Genomic DNA, 19,218 nt, shown 5'->3' with positions numbered 1-19,218 from the left:
AGACAAAATATACAACTTTGGTTTTGTGACGATCTGTGACATTCTCTGATGACTGCGCTGTCCAATAGCAAAAAATTCTTTTTTTGGAAATTTGTCATGTATCACTCTATGTTGCAGTATACAACCATATTACATAGTCACTAAAACTACCAGCTCTACTATCTATTGACAAAAGTTCCTTTTTGGGTTGTTGTGTCACATGTCACATAGTGTGACTCCGGGAGACTTAGTGCAAATGGCCTATGTCGTATTATTCACCTTTATTCACCCCTACATGCTGGACTTAGCGAAAAATTTGCCTTGGACTTCACAATTATTCACCCCCTTCACCAACAATTATTCGCCACTTGGGGAATTGCTGATAACACTGGGGCTTATCAGTGGCAACCTACGTCGTTGCCACTGATAACATACAGTGTGTTGTGGGCTAAACAGGTGGTCATATCATATCTGATTTACCCATGGGTCACACACCCATGGGTCGGTGGGTTAGAAATTTGCAATCTATACCCGTACCCGCGCGGGTAGGCCTGCCTAGTTTTCATTTGCACCGGCAGGCAAACTCAATGGAAAGTGGTGCAAAAGCATTGAATAAACATATTTAAAAACGGTTAAAAATGGTAGTACAATCATGTAAAGTGAATAGCAATTTTTATGGCACATACTTGGGTTTATCAGGTTATTTAACTGAACGATGGCATTTTCTAAAACGGTGAAGTATAACCGTGTACACTGTAGAGCTGTTTGCACACGGAAATGGTTGGTGGTCCTAAATGTAAGGCGGTGTTGTTTGTGGGCTCTGATATCATGCTAGTACCACCACCGCTGGATAGGTGGTGCCACCAGTGTATCACCGCGAAAAGCCAGGACGCCCCCGGGTACTTGCGCTCCCGCCGATGTTTGGCCGTGTTTGACCCGGGGCCTGTCGCCGCGATCAGGATCGGCGGGGATGACCAATTGGCTGACTCACACGCTGAAAACTCGCTTCATCCGATCCACATCCATCTATGGTGCTGTCCTCTATGACGCCGTCGCTGCGCTCGCGGTCGCGCTCGCCGTCGCCGTCGGACTTCCGGGACGCCCCGCTGCTGGAGCTGTGCGGCTCGCCGCTGTATAACCCGCCGGGGACGCATATCGTGCTCGCGGCGCTGTGCGCGTATGGCGAGCGGGAGCGGGAGAGGAGGAGGAGGGAGCTCGAGGCGGGGGAGGGGGGTGGAGCGGAGGACGAGCGCGTGGGGAGTCCTGCGCGCGACGGGGAGGGGGATGTGGGGGAGCACGAGTCGGGGGAAGGGGAGGCGCGCGGGCCAGACGGCCGCAGGAACTCGCAGGCGATGCGCAGATCGGCGCACGCCTGCCCGACGTGCCGCAAGCTGTTCAACCGCCCGAGCAGCCTGCGCACGCACATCAACACCCACACCGGCGCGCTCCGTGCGTCCCTTCGTTTTCTCCCCTTCCCGCCGATTGACTAAGGGGCGGACAGCGTTCGTGTGCCCGCTGCCGGGGTGCGGGCAGGCGTTCAACGTGAACTCGAACATGCGCCGCCACTTCCGCACGCACCGCGGCATGCAGGGCGCGCAGGTGCCAGTGCCGCCCGCGTCGGCGGGGGCTTCTGCTGCGCGCGTGGCCCCTAGTCGGGGACGGCGGCGTAAGGAGGCGCCTGGGCCGGCAGGCACAATCGACCGCAGGGAGCCTGACGCGGTCGCACAACCAACGCCGCCCGCACCAGCGCCGCTCTTCTCCACACCGCCAATCGTCCCCCAGAACGAGCGCACACACGACTTAGACTGGGGATGGAGCGCACCACTCGAGCCCGCGCCGCCTGCTCGTCCCCATCTCAGAGCCTACGGCGACTCGTCCCGCCCCCGCGCGAGATCTGACACACTCGCGACTCGGATCCTCCCGCCCACCTCCCTCCACCGCCCCGCGCCGCCCGGACCCTGGCCGCCCGCCGCCGCCGCATTCGGGCCGCCGGCGTACCTCACGCAGTCCCCGGCCCTTGCCACGGCGCCGGCGACGAGCGCCGTGCGCGGGACGTACGCGTGGGGTTGAGCATCCCCGGGCGTCGCTTGTAGGCGTCGGAAGGAAGGACAGTAATAGAGAAAGGAAGGAAGGAGGCTTAACAAAAGATATAGTGTAGGAGCCGTTGTAATCGATGTTGTCTTGACTCGGACGCTAGCATACTTATGCATGCTTGAATACTTGGCTGCCAGTGGCTGTGTGCGGACAAATGAGACTATAGGGTGCTGTGGAGTATTCTCACCCTTTGCTATGCATACATACCGAAGGACTGTTAGCACTATCTACTGTAGTACCATTTGCGGAGGCCTCCGAGGACACTTCGAGAGACAATAGTATATAGTATGTACTCTCGTAACTCTACTTTTCGCTGCGCTGCATGTGGGTACAGATGGCAAGTATTGGGATACAAGCACCGCAATGCAATATATCGAGGTGAGTATGGTACTACTAGTATATTGGGCAGATAGAGTTCGCCGCCTCGCGCCGCCCACCCGCCGCGACACTCCCCCCCATCGCCGCTTTCCCATGGCACGCTTCCGCCACCGTCACACGGTAAGCTCACTGGGGGCATGGGCCGTAGTGGTAACCGGGCTCCCACTACCGTGGGTGTACGAGTGCCCCGCACGTGTAATTGATGATGAAATCATATTCCACGCTGTCGTCCTGTCGGACCCATGGTCCATAAGTTACGAGTGGCATCAAAACTGCATACTGGCCATGAGGTACCGGACACAAAGAAATTTCTTCGTGAATGCTCCTCCTTGTCTTCCTCTTCCACAGTTGAAGCAGATGAGCACCGGGGCAGCACGGATTCCTATCTTCATTGGAAGTAAGAGGAAGAGTTGATTTGCATGAAGTGCATGGGAATATGACATGCGATGTTGGTGCGGTTCCGGGCCTTATCGGACCGAACCGGCTTCGGTGATCAAATTGCATCAAATTACAAAAATGCCACGTTGACTACAACTACGGTGGTGGTAACCCGGTTACCACCACGGCCCATGTTAAGGGAGCGGCTGGGTAGCACCGTAGCGGGCCGCGGCGAAGTGCATGTTTTGACACCTCGCCGCTCACCCCAGTGTGCGGTGCTCCAATAACAGGTCCCGCTCCAGCGGTGCCGGTGCCCATCCCGACGTTGTCTGCGTTACATCGGGCTCATTGTTGTCACACAGCGGGAGGCGGCAAAGTTGCTAATTTTTAGATATGCATTTTTTTGCGTAGAAAGATGCCTTGTAACCTCTTATGTACCGTAGTGAAGACCCCATTCTCGTTTGTTCCACCTCTATCGCTGTTTTAAGCAAAAGGGGTGGTTTTGACAGACTGATGGCACCGGCCACTGTACCACTGTCTGCAACAACACTGGATATGTATTATGCACTCCGAGTCTCTGGGCCTCATACAGGTCACAGCACTCACCTCTAAGATAACTGTGCACTGTATACCACTGCTTTCCTGTCGCCGCGGCACTGCCATCGCGCAAGGGGTAGCGGCAGCGGCGAAGTCCTCAATTTTTAGGTAGATCTGAACAACTAGTATACAATAGTGAAGACCCCACCTTCTAATTTGAAGTTGTTCCTTTGTAATTTCCATTTCAAGTAATGATCCACTTTTGAGGGATTAGCTTGACACCATGCAAACAAGATTGTATATGCACCCCCATCACATACAGACATCGGAGAAATGCTCTCTGCCAACTGTCCAGCATTGTGGTGCTGTCTGCTGCTGCTTCACTCTCGCCATGGCACTATCATTGCACCGCATAAGGGGGGGTAGCGGCAAAGTACCTAATTTTTTATGATCTGGGGTTTTTGCATGAATCAGTAGTCCTGAATGTCCAGTACATGGGATTTGAAACCCCACCATCAAATTTGAAGTTGTTGCTTTAAAATCTCCATTTTAAGTAATGTCCCACCACAAATTCATTGTTGAAATAGCTAATGCAGGGGTGCTACCTGGGGGGGATGCGCTCTGGGAATCCCGTGCATCACTACAACTCCTCCATACAGTTCGAAAGTCAAAGTCAATGAGGCACTCACCGTGCCAAGATCGTGGCTGCCGTGGAGCGCGACACAGATTGTCAGCGTCGGGCTTGGGCCGTATCGGGGCGTCGGGGGGTCCGACTTCGTGAGGGTCTGAGGAGCACGAGAGGTGGGTGTTAGCCCGGAGAATAGACGATATTAGCATAGCGACTACATCTTGTGAGTATGGTTTTTATATGCTACGATGTTAGGGATGGATTGGATGGGCGCCAGGTCCCAGGGCGGATCGGATGGGCGCTACGTAGGGCCCGCAGGGGTGAAGGGAGGGGTTGGAAGAATGGGGAGCGTTGAGGAGTATGCGGTTGTGCGGGCCCACGCGGGCCCAATCGGCCCCAAATGGCCCTGTGGCCGTTGACAGAATACTGTCCCGTTCTGTGGGCGTGAAACATAACGCGTCACTGTCAGTGTGGTTCGTTGCAGGTGGTTGAAACAGGTGACGGATAACGGGTCGACTGTTTCAGAGATCGAGCCATTGCCGAGCCCAACTCGACAGCAGGGGATTGGGGAGGAGTGCTAGGAGGTTAGGAGTAGCACCTGCCTGCACGGGATGTACGATCATCCCCTCTGTGGCCAGGAACGGGGGCGAGGAGGAGCAGGAGAGGCCAGGGTGTCCGATCACCCCTTTGCGGGCCCACATATATAAACACGCAATAGCGTACCATGTACTCTATTGCTTAGATCATCTAAAGTACCACTTCTCTCCATGCAAGGAGGACTCACCGACTCATCGGGCCTGAAATGACCTGATTCAAACCTTTGACCACCGACAACGACAAGGGGCCAAGTTAATGGGCCCTTTCGGTTCAAAGCTACCCTGCTCACTCTGCTTACGGGCCTGACAATTTGTTTGTTCTGTTCCAGGCATGTGTTCATAGGGGAGCCTTGCATGGCCCGACCCAAAGCCTCACAATACACTGCTATAAATAATTCATCTAAACCATTGGATTAGGGTTTGGTGTCACCATATACACTGAAAGTGTCAGGGGAACTTCCCTTTCGGCCCCTTGCAGACAACTCCGATTCCAGTCAGACTCAGTGGAAACGAGGGCTTGGCTGCAGATCGCGGCAACCTTAAACCGTAACTGTCCAACCGAACAACTCAACAATAGGTTGTGATTATCTTGTTGAAGAAGTTGCCTAACGGTGTCTGGTGGTTAGCCTCAAGTTATGGGTATCGATGGAAAGCTAGGAAGTGGAGCAACACGACGATAACAACGATGGTTAGCGGACCGTCCACAAAAACGCATAGATGGTCGCAAGAAAGGAGGATTTACAAAGGTCCTTGACACCGAACACGCGCTACCGGTCATCTAGACCTGGATTTTCGACTCTGGGCCTTATGGCAAAATAATACCTTACAAATTATGTACATGGACCGTCGTTCTGTTGTGGCAATTTGCCTGATCTTATCATTTTATGTTTTAGTATTTATATCTCTGTCCTGTATTTGAGTGATTCACGAATTGCCCTGGGTTACTAGGTGCATCTGGGGATCTAGCTTGTCAATATCATCCTGCTAGCTCTTTCATTCAAGTAAAAGGCATTGTGATTGAAGAGTTGAGGGTTCCGGTTGCCGTATAAAAGAGTTTCGGTTGGCGTACACTTGGTTTCAGTTGGCGGTCAAGAGTTTAAGGCAGTTAGTCCTGACTTGAGACGACTCCTTGGGTTTAAGGCAGCTAGTTCCTGATCCAAACAAGTATAAACAGTTCTGGGCATCGTATTGGCGCTTTCCTATTGCGGGATTTCATCGATAGTATGCTTAAGAACAACCACAAACGAATCTTTAACAAGATTTTATTCGATCTACCCTATAACCTTTAGGCAATGGCACGGGTAGGCCATACCCGTGCGGGTATGCAGGTTTTACCCGTGCGGGTACGGGTGCAGGTCAGAGCCAGCTATACCTGTGGCTTGCTAACTCAGCTGGCTTCCTGTTTGTGGATTGTCCATGATTCTTGATTGGTCCTGGGTTCTACTCTGACCTTGTGCTCGCTTTTTATCCCGCCTTATCCGGCTTGTTACTGTCACTTTCTTCATTGGATGTATGGCTACCCATGCGGTGATCAGCCGCAGTCTGGGACAGACCAGAAAACGACTATTTTTGTCGATTTTGTTGCTCAGCGCATGTCTCAGAGTTGACATGAGTCCAGAATGGTCAACTAGGGAGTTACCTGCACAAGAACCAGTCAAAGTCCAGTCAAAATCTATCAAATTGCTCTCAGTGATCCCAAAATCTTGACTAGGAAAAGTTCGCAGAGCCCATCTCTTGCTAGAATCTATCCAATTCTATACAAAATACCCAAAGGGAGTGTATATCAAAAGGCATATTCGGTTTGGCGCGCAGTGGAGACTCGAGATCGACTTCTCTTAGATAAGGGACACCCCTATCTCTGTTGGTATCAACAACTGACATCATTGGAACGTGGTTTCGGATCATGCTGGAGGATCGAGAGTGCCAAGGGACGGTCAAACGGCGAAAACCTACTCAATTGATTGGGGCCTGGACCTGCGATCAACGGCGACTCTAAAACACTGTCAAGGAACTGATCATCTGAACATTGGAAATGCGCCAGGAGAGTTGGGACAACCACCACTGAGGCCATGCGCACAAGATACGAGTCATGGGTATCAATCGAAAGCTGGGAAGCAGAGCTATCAACTTTTCCTACTCAAGATCGAGGGATACTTCACAAGCAAAACTAGATGGTCGCGAACACGGAAGATTCACACAGGTCACTGACACCAATACACGCGATACCAGTCATCTGGACCTGGATTTTCGACTCTGGGCTGTATGGCGAAACGATACCTATACAATTATGCACATGGACTACTTTTCTTACTCATGATTTTCCCTGATTCTATCAATTTCGTTTTAGTATTTATATCTCTGTTTTGTATTTGGCAGATTCACGGATTGCCCCACTTTACTAGGTGCATCTGGGGATCTAGCTCGTCAATCTATCTTGCTAGCTCTTTCAAAATAGTATCATCACGTCTAGGGTTGAGCGTGGGACCCGGTCCGGGAGTTTCTGGATGGACCCGGTCCCTGACCCGATAGTACCCTGACCCCAAGCGGGTCCGGGTCAGACCCGGTCCCGGTGTACCCGCGGGTCTATTAGCAACGGTGGTATATATATATAAAGTGAAGTAGTTACACCTAAATTGAAAGAAAATTCAAGAACGAGACTTTTTATGAACATCTCTATCATCCCCATCAGTGTCTGCTGGTCGTTTACCCTTTCCCTTGCGCCCCATCTGAATTTCAATTGCCTCGATGATGTCCTCGTTGCGCACCAAATCATTACGACTCCAGCTGCCAAAGCAGAGGAACTTCCGAATCGATGCGCCTGTGAGACGGTTCCGAGTAAAGACCAGGAGCTGTCGGCCTTGGGAGAAGACTCGTTCGACGGCAGTTGAAGTAGCTGTCGGCCTGTTAGACAAAAAAGATCAGACACTATGTCTTAGGACCTACATGGAATGCTGGGATAGTCGAGTGCCATTCGTGAGAGGCGGGGATAAACTGTGCGTCGGTCCCACCACCACATCAGTGGATCCGTAACCGCTCGGTCAACTGGCTCAGCAAGATAACGCTCGAGCTCAGACTGCTCGGCATCAAATACACCAACACTATACGAAAGGATGACTTCTTCGAAGTTCGCCATGCTTGAAGACCGGCTCGGCTACCATCGATTAGCACATGTCTCGGGGAATATAACAACATACGACACCACTGCTTGTGCCCGCGAGACTTGATTTATCCAGCATCTCGATGTCGGAGTCTGTGCCGACAGCCGCATATGCTGCGAATTCTTCTTCGCAAGCTCTTGTGCCATGTTGATCCAAGCCTGGTCCCAGTTCCGGGTCTTGAAGTACTGGAGTTTGAGACTGGGGTGTAGAACTGCTCGATATTCAGCAAAATGGCTCAGATTGACAGATAATACAAACCCATGGCAATACGATAGACATTCGACTCGTCTGTACGGGAATAGTACTTATTCAGTGTCGCTTTTGCCAGCCGAAGCGCCTTGCAGATTGCCGGGTCAACGATTCTAACCTCGGCGGTCGCAATGGTGGTCGTAATCAAATCGTCAATTTTGTCCATTGTCGGGATGACATTGGCGATGGTGCTTTTATTATCGGCCGAAAAGACGATGGTCGCGTTTTTGAAAACCTAATGTGCCATTGTTTACTTGGCCAATCGACAGTTGAGAAGACATACCTTAAGCGTGAACGCCATATCATCGAGAATGGCCCACTCCACATTAGAGATATCGAATCGGCGCATTGTTTCAAGGTTGCGATTCCCAGTAATCGAATTGATAACTTCCTTGTACTTGAGAGCAACGACCAGCATATCGTACGTGGAGTTCCAGCGGGTACGAACATCACGCGGGATGAGGCGGACTCGCATGTTATGGTCTGTACATGCTTTACGCCATGCTAGTAACGCGACCGTCGTGGAGTTCACAATGAAAAAGGCCAGCTTTCGGATCTGTCGAGCAATGAATGCCGAAAAGAAATAATGTAAAATGAAACTATACACGAGAAATCACGGTTTCGAGGACCTTTGACGAGTTGGTGTACGCTGCACGCTGTTCGTTGGTCAAGCTGTCGAAAGCATCACCCTCGTCGCCAAGCTCATCCGGGAGCGCTGTCAAGATAGATGCGTCTAGTAATATGTGAGCGACACGATTGCTGATGATAGACATGGTATAAGACTTGCCGTCAGCTGTATCAACAAGATCATGGAGGGAGTCTGTGTCGTCGAGCTCCAGTAGTGGCATTTCGTCATCGTCGATGTCAGAGGAGTCCTCGGCCGGCTCGGTCTCGGTCGCATCTCCATCTTTCTTCTTCTTTTCGGGAGGCTGGAAAGGCCGAAGGAAAGCCTTGACCGCCAGGTTGAGATTGGCAAATGAAGAAAATATGTTGCCATCGCGAGGACCTTTCGCTGGCCCGGATAGACGTTCGTCGACAACAATCTTCCCCCAACAAGCCCGGGCGTGCTTCTTTAGACCCGATGTAGATGAGCGGTCAGCGGAGGGCTTCCTGTCAAGCTTCGTTTGATAGCGCTTGACACCTTTAAATTCGCCTGGAAAGGTGCCATGAAGAGAAATGAATATAAGTTAATGAGTTGTGCACCTTTGCCCTTGCAGCGCTTAGCTGCACACGAAAATGCCTGATATTTTCGACCATCCGTTTCGGTAAGAAGCTTGACGTCCGGCTCGAAGAACTGGTAGATGCCCGAGCTCCACTTTGCAGCTGCATGGTCGGTTAGCATGAAGGAACTGCGGTAAACGCGGACGTACTATCAGGGCTCTGGCCGTCTGCAGGACCCGAGTCCGCCGCTGATTTCTCGCGCCCGCCATTGGAAGACACCGATGTGCTCTTGCGAGAGCCACCTGGAAACAAGGTTAGTAATTCACAAGGAGAACGGGATACTGACCAGAAAGTGATTCCACCACCCGTTTGGCTTTATTCTTGAGGGTTTTGCTTGCTTGTGAAATCGTGCTGGCCGCCTTGGATGCGGCACGACCCGCTCGCGTGGTGAGGAAGGACATGGGAGGTTAGTCGGGCTGCCAAACAGAGGGCCTTTAAGACCATGTGCGGGTGCCTGAGAATGCAAATTGCATGAGCGAGGAGCAGGGATAAAGAGGAGCACGTACCTGTGCATAGGAGCGGTATAGGGGACCGGTCAGGGTTATGCTAGGCATGTCGCAGGGGGTGAGCGCTTGAGCAGTGGTTGTCACGCCGACATGGCGTGATTTCAATAGGATTACACATCTACTACTTGTCAGCCCATCGGCTGTATTTACCCGCCGGGTGGGCCCTGTCCGGGACCGGGCCAAGCCGGGAATCGGCGAAGGTTATCCCGCAACCCGGTCCCGGAACACCCGGCCCCGTTGTCCCGGCCGGGTTAACCCGCACCCGCGCTCAACCCTAATCACGTCGGAAGGATTATTGGTTGAGGGTTTTGGTTGCTGAATACAAGAGTTCCGGTTGCTGCTTATTGGGTTTCGGTTGCTGGTCGAGAGTTTAAGGCAGTTAGTTCCTGACTCGAGACAACTCAGAGGGTTTAAGGCAGTTAGTCCTGATCCAACGAGTATAAACTCTCCGGGCATCGTATTGGCGCTTCTTACCCTACAACCTTACACATCTGTGCCAAGGCTCTGTTCACAGGGGCCTGTACTCGCACAAGGAGTTGACGATTTTTGGGTTTTGTGACTTTTCCTACTCAACATTATACATCTTTCTCTCTACGAAAAGTGGAGTTTTGGTTGTTTTTGTTGGTTTGGTTAGTTAGAGAGCTCATTTGCTGTCCACACTCCGCACTCATCAGCGGGTATGCCCTCGGATACCCGTGGGTATACCCGTGCCATTCCCTAACAACCTTGCACATCTGTGTACAGGCTCTGTTCCCAGGGTTCTGCACTTGTATTAGGAGGCGGTTATTGGTGGTTATTGGAACGGTGTTGCACAGTTATTGCTCGAGCAGAACGGTCGTTAGTCGTTTTGTTTTTGGGTTTTAGTTGTGTAGTGTCAGTCTCATCCTTGGCCTCCCACCCGTCATCCACCCTTATCACCGTCAAGACCCTCCCAAGTCTCAACGATCACTAGTGATGCGTCGATCACCTTTAGGGTGCTGTGAGTAATTCCTGAGGAATTACTCACAGCTGTTTCAAAACAGTTTTGAAACACCCCCCCGTTTCGAAACAGTTTTGAAACCGGCCGCTTACCGGGGCCGGACCACCCGGCGCTCGTAGCCGGCGATGGTTCCAGTCGGTCCGAATCCAGGCCAACTGACCTTGGCGACAGGAACTCCGCGGAACTCAGCGACGGCTCGGTGACGGCCTCAGTTGGCCGGCGAGGCCATGGCATCCGTTGCCGATGGGGTGGTGCATGTATCCGGGAAGCCATGGGCCGGTCCCCGGAGTCACGTGTCGGTTTCGAAACCGGGTCGCCCCCCGGCCGATTTCAAAACTCACACGTGTTTCGAAACCAGTTTCGAAACCATTTCAAAACCCGTTCAACTCACAGCACCCTAAGATTCACCTTGGGACAGAGCCTGCAACGCCGCTCAGGCCTTCTGCGCTCTACATCAGAAGTTATGGATATAGCAGACACACCCTTAGAGTTTCTTTTCTTTGGTCCTCCCCTGTTAGGTTCGTCCCTCTGTGTATTTCCCATAGCTTTTATTCATGATTTGGATCTTCCCCAGCTAGGCTTTCGTTGGGGTCTCCAGGGTTGCCCTTACAAGTGCTCTATACTCGATACTACAGATTCTTTGCTCCCATGCATCTACATAAAGATAGCCAGAGAGTGAAGCAGTCCCCACCTACCCAGCAGCAGTATGTCCAGCTGCAGCCACCAGGGTCCCCAGATATACTTACTCCTGCCCTTGTAATACTTACATCTATATACCAGCACATGAGAAGGAGCAGGGCTGTTCGACTCGGCCACTGGCACTATTCCTTTAAGATCTCCATTCAACTTTTAACTTCCAGGATGGACCAGGAAACATGTTCATCCAGACATATTGGCCTATGCCTTTCCTATCTACTATACACATCTGCCAAGCTTACACCTAGCCATGCCACATGCCCTCCAAGACCAAAGATCCTCACCCGAGACCTGAGACTTGCCCGAGACTGACAACACCTGACCTCCAGAACCAAAACTAGTAAACAAACCATATTTTCCAAAGTCTTTTTGGCACTTTCACTGATGTGACAATATTAATCTCTGTCCCGGCCGTCTGCAGCCCCTCGAGCCGCGCGCGGGTGTCTGCGGGAATATCGGGTTTGGCCAGTTCTGATGCAAATGTCATGCTGAACGTGTGCACACGCAGCCCGGCGCCGGCGCGCGCAAGCAGCATGTCGGCCGCGGCGCCGTACGGCGGCCGCACGAACGCGTGGGTTCCGATGGCGATGTGCGCCAGCTGAGGCAGGACGCAGTCGCCGAGCACGGTGAGGAGCTCGGCGACACACGGGCCGGTATATTCCAGCGACTGGAGGTCGGGCACCGCGGCGAAGAAGGCGTGTAGGGCCTGGTCGGCCGGTGGGAGGTCCCCGCGAATCTGCAGTCGCGTCAGGGCGCAGCCGGAGCCCTGCATGAGCACGAGGACGCAGGCCAGTGTCATGGTCTCGCTGCCGTGCTCAATAACGAGTCGGAGATCTTCCAGCTGGGGCGTGTGTAGAGCGAGCAGCACTTCATTGTTGTGGCAAAGGTCGAGTGTTCGCAGGGCGGGATGGCGGAGCAAGGTGCCGGCGGGGAAACTCGGGTCGTGGCGCAACAGCTCGGCATCTGCACCCAGCGTGAAGTCGGCGACGCTCGGTGCGATGCGGAGGATGCCGAGGGCGTGTCCCGCGCTGAAACCCGGGCCGGCGACGAGACGCTTCAGTTGCGTCCACGGGACTACGGAATCGGCTAAATCAACTCGTAGCGGGCCGGCCAGGCTCAGCTCCCGGAGCTCCGGCGACCCAAATGAAAATGCAAGGCGGCAGGGCGAGCCCTCTGTGTCGTCCGCCGCGCAGATGGAAAGGCTGGCGAGTTGGGGAAGGACGTGGAGTGGGTGATCGACAATGGCGCGCAGGGCACCGCTGGGCATCTTGAGGTAGAGGCGCCGTATGTGCGAGCCATGCCTCCACAGGATATTCGACACAACGCGGGCCCTGGCAATCTTCGTGAGCGGGCGCGCGGTCAGCTTTCGTGAGCTGTCAACGGGGCATCATAGTGCCATGTGTTACCTTTTGGCTGACAAGAGCGACAGAGGACGGGTTCGTGCAGGAGGGGAGCTCAGCGGATTTGTTGCTGACTTTGATCCCATCAACTGAGGTCGAAAATTCCTACTTTCAGCGCGTAGTAAGGGCCAGAAATTCACTTTATATTGATGATCTATGTGTTACACACAATTCTACAGGTCAATAAGGGTATACTTACCGGCCACTCAACGATCTCTCAGTCCTCAGCCCCAGGATGACCACAACCGTCTGGCAGCGCAGACCATTTCCCCCTGACAACGTTGTCCCCCGCCTCCGTCTGTAATGCGACCTTCGCGCGGGCCCTGGGCACCAGGCGGGGTCTAATGAGCCACTCGCCGGCCCCTCCGCTGCCAACTTAGCCACCGCCCGCCACGGCGACTGCCGCCGGGCCTCCGATCCGGCGCGGGACCGTCCGGTGCTCACCAACGCGATTGACCTCCTGTAGCAGATATGCGCCACCCAAGACCAGCGCGCAAGGCGCACGGTGCCGAGCTCGCAGCTGCCGTAAGGAAGGAGCGCGACGGTCGACCAGGGCACCAGGCCGAGTCTGCCCACGGGCCACTTCCGGCCCAAGGCCTGCCGCCGGTCCGTGCCCAGCGCGATTCCCCTCGCCTCGCTGTCCCCCACGGCACCGCCTGCCAAGCCCGAGGTTTTGCGCATGACACGGCCACAAACCTCCGGTTTAGCTTGACGCCCGCGCGAACATGCTGACCTATCTCAGTTGTCTTCAGCTGGCGACCGTGACGCCTGGCGTGGATGGGGGTGGACATCCATCGTGCAGCGCGGTACATCGGGCTCAGTGTCGCAGGGCGATGTCGGGGAAGGGGGGAGATGGTGGTGGTTGCGGAAAGAAAAGTGGTGGGGCGTCGTCACGTTGACCGTGTCACCGTGACGTTCCGTGATCTTACGAAAATTGACAGTCGGCTAAAAGGTGCCATCAATCTCACGAATGTTGCCATCTGATCTAACGAAAACGAATCACGCGCCCGCTCACGAACATTACTATTACCCACACAACGCTTATCGCGACTTCGCGGGCGCGTGGTAGCGTTAACGAGACATTCAATGGCAGGGAGGCAGCACGGTCGAGCCAAAGGACCATGAGGGGAGCAAACATGCCGTGACGACGGCGATGTACTTTGAGAGACAGTGTTGTCCAGAGCGACGGGGTGGCGTGGCAGACCATGCGCCAGTGACTACACACGTGGCCAAACAGCAGTGGAACGACCGGCGGAGCATGGGTTGGATTGTCAGACCCCCGGATGCGTGACCTGAGGATGCTCGGCGGAAGGTAGGACCAGATCTCCACCATGAGTTCTGGAGGTAGAGCAAGTGCCATCGTGGTTTGGAAGAGAAGGATGTTTGATTGCTATCACCGTGACATGCATATACAGTAATAACCACGTTGGTATGATTCAAGGTAGGGCCGACGAGCGGTGTAGCACAAACTGATTGAAAGTAAATAAAAAGTATTCTTTCTTTCATCATTGTAGTAGCAATTAAGTCCAAGATAGCAAATGTGGGTGTTTCCAGATTCTACATTATCCTCACAAGAGCTTAAGCTTGATTTTTAACTCAGAGTAATATTTCTTCAAAGTATTGAATCACACCAGGGCTTCTGCTAAAGATTGTTCCCAAAGCAGAACATAATTCTAATGTTTAACAGCTCTAATTGATCATCAAGAAAAGAACACTTAATCTGGTCAAGGAGAAATCAAGTTCTGAAAAAAAGAAAGAAAGTGTATTCGCTGCTTTGGTCCCTACAAGGAAATATGTGGTTTCTGTACCTACGTACATGCCCCCCCCCAACTATATACACTACAGATAAGTGCAGATGGCAATTGTTGCAAATACTGATGTGCATGACACTAGCATCTCCTGGAGCAACCTATACCCAGGATAGTGGTCTTCTGGCTTTGGCTTCAGGCCAAAAAGCCATGGCTTTTTGGCTTTGGTACCAGGGCCAAAGCCAAGCCAGAAATCTTGGCCTGTGTTGGCTTTGGCCTGGCTTAAGGGTTTAGAAAGCCAAAGCCAGGCCAAAAGCCAATGGCTTTCATTATGATCATTGATAGCTGATTTAACTACCCAGAAAGGAAATTATCTAGTGATATGTTAGCCTAGAAGGGTCATTGCTAGTATCTAAAGGCTTTATAGATGCTCTACAGTTTGCCTTCTTACCAGTCTTTGAACTAGATCAAATATTTAATATTGTTTCTGATGCCAATATCTGTCCAACAGCACCGGATCAAACTCAGCTGCGGCCATGGCCTGGGCCAAAGCCAAGCTAAAGCCAGGCCAAAGCCAGCCGAGTTGGCCTGGCCTGACGTTTTGCTAGGCCAAAGCTAAGGAAAGCCGGGCCAAAGACATGGCTTTCAGGCCAAGCCAAGGCCAGAAGACCACTAACCCAGGACTGAGGAAATTTCTTGAAGTTATTTGGACTCCAGCAGAGTCCGGCCCAGGAGGATTTGGAACACCATGGTCTATTTAAAACATCAGAGAGGATCTGATACATTACACCCTCTGCTTGCCTTGCGCACCGTCAAGGGTTGCATGAGCAGCATCTAGTTTATAGCTGTCTTCTGTATCAGGACATAAAATCCAGAATATTTGTTAATAATAGATGCATCTCACTTAAGCCTCAATATTTTTCAAAAGAAATATTATTACCTGAATTTTTCTCTTAATATATATATATAATAGCCATTTTTTCACTTATCTCTGATATATTAGGTACATTTTTGCTGCTGGACCTTGCAGATTTGGTCTTATATTTTGTGGCACATTTGCCGTATTTATTTGCTATAGATTATGGTTATAAAATGGTCTGTTGATATTAGCTTTGACTTATATCCTATCTGAGAACTTGAAATGTGATCCCATTACTTGCAAATCAAGTCTACTTTCTTTAAGTTTTATTTTCTATCTGTTCAAGTTATTAAACATGTAAATTGTTATTGTCCCTGGTATGAACTGTATGAGTTGTGCCAAGTACTAGGATTATTTACATTTGTTACCAATAAAATAATATGTCTTGAACATGCATATATGACTTTTGGTTTACCATACTCTGGGAATACTGTCCAAAATATTTTCTAGGCAAGCTGTTTTCTTTTGTAAGTATTTTGGGATCACCTTGCTTTGCAAGGTCCCTGGCCCGTCTATACTTGCCAATCATGATGATAGTTTGATCAAGCTGATTGCAAACAGCAACAAACTAACCCGAAGGCCAAAAAGCCCAAACCTCCGTAGAAAGCTCGGCGAAACTACGCACAGCCTCTGATGTCGGTCTTGATCGATGATCCGCTCGTAACCGTGATTTTCATGTCCTCTTTTCCTCCTATGCACATAGGTTTACGCCTTCAGATGTGTGTGTGAGACTTTTGCAATTGCCAATATGGTTATCCACCCACTAGTCGATGGATATTCTGCCTTTTCTCATATCATTTGTCCCCCAAAAAAATGCTATTAGGGTATATAATTGTCTGTCTCCGTCTGCTCTCGATTCCCTCGGACGATTCCGTCGAGGAAGGCAACTCATGTAACGTCCGATGTATGCCTTCTGCCTTCCTGGCCACGAATTGCCCATGACAACGTCAACATCTACTCTACGCTCGGCCATGAGCTTCTTCACCTCCGAGTTTGGATCTTACCCCTTGGGATCATATAAACTAGCCTTTGTCGATGAGATGCCGATGCAGAGATTCGCTAGCTCAACATTATCGCTTCTCGCTGTAGACTTGCTGTATAGCGAGGATGCTATCGAGCAGGCTCTGGAAACTCGACACCCTTTGGCGCACACTTTGGTTTGCCACAAAAAGCGTAGTCCATGGGCCTGTTATTTTACTTATTATGTAGAAGAATACAAAGGTTGAAAAGAACTCGGCGGGAACTAAAGCGAGATTTCAAAGCAAGGTCCGTGACGGCTGTGGCCGACACCTAGTTTTAAAGCAAGAGTCTCTTTGACGTGAGAGCGTGACAGCGGCATGAGTGATGCAGTGGTCGTCACAAATCAGGGCACTTTCGGTTTGGTCACTCCCGGTCGGTATAAGCAAAACTGATAAATCAGTTTGTGAATGACATCATGTCCTCGTTGTCAAAGGTCAGAGCTAACCATCATATATATAACTATAGCTACTCCAGGTACTGGACATACTCTCTATATTGCGGCTTCTCCACTGGCAACTCTTTAATAGTTGGGTGGGGAAAGCTCCACCCCATCAACCCGGTTTGTTTTTGTTATTGACGTTAAACAATTTCCAAAGCTTACATCTCAGCCCACGGAGGTACCTCGGCCGGGCCCATACTCGTAATGCCGAGCGTCTCCAACACCCCATACGTCCCATCCGTTTTCTGGCAATACACGTTGCGGCCCGCGAAGAGCACAGCCCCGTGTGTCAGCTGCCCTGGCGCGGATTGCTCGACGGCCACCTCGACTGCGCACAGCGCCTGTCCTCGGTACGACGCGGACACAACGCTGTCCCATCCGTGCTCCAGCTGGCGCCGCAGGGGAACCGTTCCGAGCAACGCAGCATAGCGTAAGGACGGAAGGTCTCCGATCGTGCCAAGGAAGTGTTCCTACACAGTGAGCGGTTCCGTTAGAATGCATGCGTGAAGCGAGGATAAACACATACGACCGCGTTGACGTCGTCCTCGCGGTCCGCGACGGCCTTCAGCGTTCTTTCCACACGCTCCACGTCCACGCTCATGACTAACGTGTGCAGGTTGGATAACTGACGTATTGCATGTGCGTTATGGCGGCCAAAGCTCCATCGGCCGGCGTAAGGCGAGGTCACCTGGAGTATCCGGAGCGAGCTGGCGTGTTTTGCTACGACCTGATCGAAAAAAGCATCCACAGAAGCCATTTCTACCAGCGATTTGGATTTGGAAGAGGCGTTCTCCGGTTCATCGTCCAATTCAGAGGCGTCAGTAGCTGGCGACTGAGAATCGGGGATTGTTTTTGGCAGGGCGGCACCGGAGGGGTTTGTGACTATCAGCACCTCCAGGCCCTCATAGGAGAGTAGATAGTCCGTCAATCCGCCGTAAAGCTTCGACACACGAAGCTCTTTGAGGCGGATCCGCCTCTGGTCAGTGCCGGCCGTGAGAGCCGTCCAAAATCGTTTCCCGTGTGCCGCCATGTCGGCGTCGGACAGCTGCTCCTCCCAACGACGGCCCTCAGCCACAGACCGCGGTGGTCGTGGGACAATCTGCAGCGCCTCCAGCGAGCGCGCATGCTTCAGCGCCTGGCTGTTGTTGGAAAGCAAGGTCTCTTCGCTGACACACAGCTCTCGGACGCGGTCCCAGTGGCCGAGGACGAATTGTTCCCAAAGGTGGCCGGAGCCCTGATGGGTCGTGCGAATTACGAGGCGCGATATCGCCCTCGTCGAGCCAGCGTCGCAAAGATAAGAAGCCAGCATAGCCAATGTTTCGGGGAGGCGTGGACTCTCCAGTGTCAGCGAGCGCAGGTGGTCGAACGTGGGCCAAGAGATATCAGGCCGCTTGTCCAGGCCACCCTGCTGCCCAGTCAGGGCGATTTTCAGCTCCTGGAAGTTGGAACCCGCTGCCCGTAGATGCTTGAGGATGGCGTAGATGACGCCGTGGGGCAAGTCCATTGTATCCCACTCAAAACTGTGGACAAGGCGCATACCCCAAGTCAGAAATTGAAACGCATATAAGTAGGCGATTGACGCACCTTGCAGAGCGTGTCCCAGGCAACACTTTCAGCGCCCGCCTCAGTAGTGGAAGATCCTTCCTCTCCAATTCCCGCCGTCGTTCGAGGAACGCGTTCCGCTCGTCCTGTGCGGCTCGTGCGGCCGGCTCACGCTTGACGACCAGCGCATGCCAGGAGATAATGGGCTCATCTGCACCGCGCAGCGTCATCCGTATGCTCCCTGCCCACTTGCCCCACCCGGTTTTCGTTTTGCCACGCGCCACTGCCCTCAACATCGTTCGGGTCCTCTCCTGGAGGCCTTCCGGCGACAGCATCAACGGCAGGCAGCTGAAGAACGCGGGAGCCATCACCCCACTCATCATCTTGTTCACGCTACGCAGCGCGGCTGTGTGCTCTGCTGGACAGTAAGCGGCGATTTCAGAAAGGAGTTCAGCGGGGAGCTTGGCGAAGGACATGACGGCGTATGACAAGAAGTGGTTACGTGACGTAAGTGACATTTCCCTTATATGGCAGATCGTCACAATAAGAACCAAATATGGACAAGGAGCAGTCAAGAACAATAGATAACTCCCGGGTGAGTTGTACTGATTGTTGTTAGCAGCCCAGGGGTATCTCTCCTCCATAAATCAACATACACAAGTGTCGAACTCGCATATACACACACATTTGATTTGCATTTGATTTGTTTAGCGATGGCTCCGGATATTCGTGATTAGACTAGAGACATCGT

The 19,218-nt window shown here is 52.3% G+C and overlaps 1 protein-coding gene across 1 annotated transcript; it reads right to left on the bottom strand.

Moving 5' to 3' along the window:
- Window positions 1-17,083: 17,083 nt before the first annotated feature.
- Window positions 17,084-18,949, bottom strand: MIND_00181600 (uncharacterized protein; the record flags this gene model as incomplete). The annotated part of the gene is made up of 3 exons (XM_037358730.1): window positions 18,510-18,949; window positions 17,452-18,445; window positions 17,084-17,395 (listed from the first exon to the last, which is right to left on the bottom strand). The coding sequence occupies exons 1-3, from the start codon at window positions 18,941-18,943 to the stop codon at window positions 17,084-17,086; spliced, it is 1,740 nt and encodes a 579-aa protein (XP_037223825.1). The 5' UTR covers window positions 18,944-18,949.
- Window positions 18,950-19,218: the final 269 nt, after the last annotated feature.

The sequence above is a fragment of the Mycena indigotica genome, assembly GCF_014461135.1.
Source record: "Mycena indigotica strain 171206Taipei chromosome Unknown Mind.scaff0002, whole genome shotgun sequence".
Taxonomy (NCBI): domain Eukaryota; kingdom Fungi; phylum Basidiomycota; class Agaricomycetes; order Agaricales; family Mycenaceae; genus Mycena; species Mycena indigotica.
The sequence above is the reverse complement of the archived record's forward strand: the minus strand, read 5'-3'. Positions and strand labels throughout refer to the sequence as shown.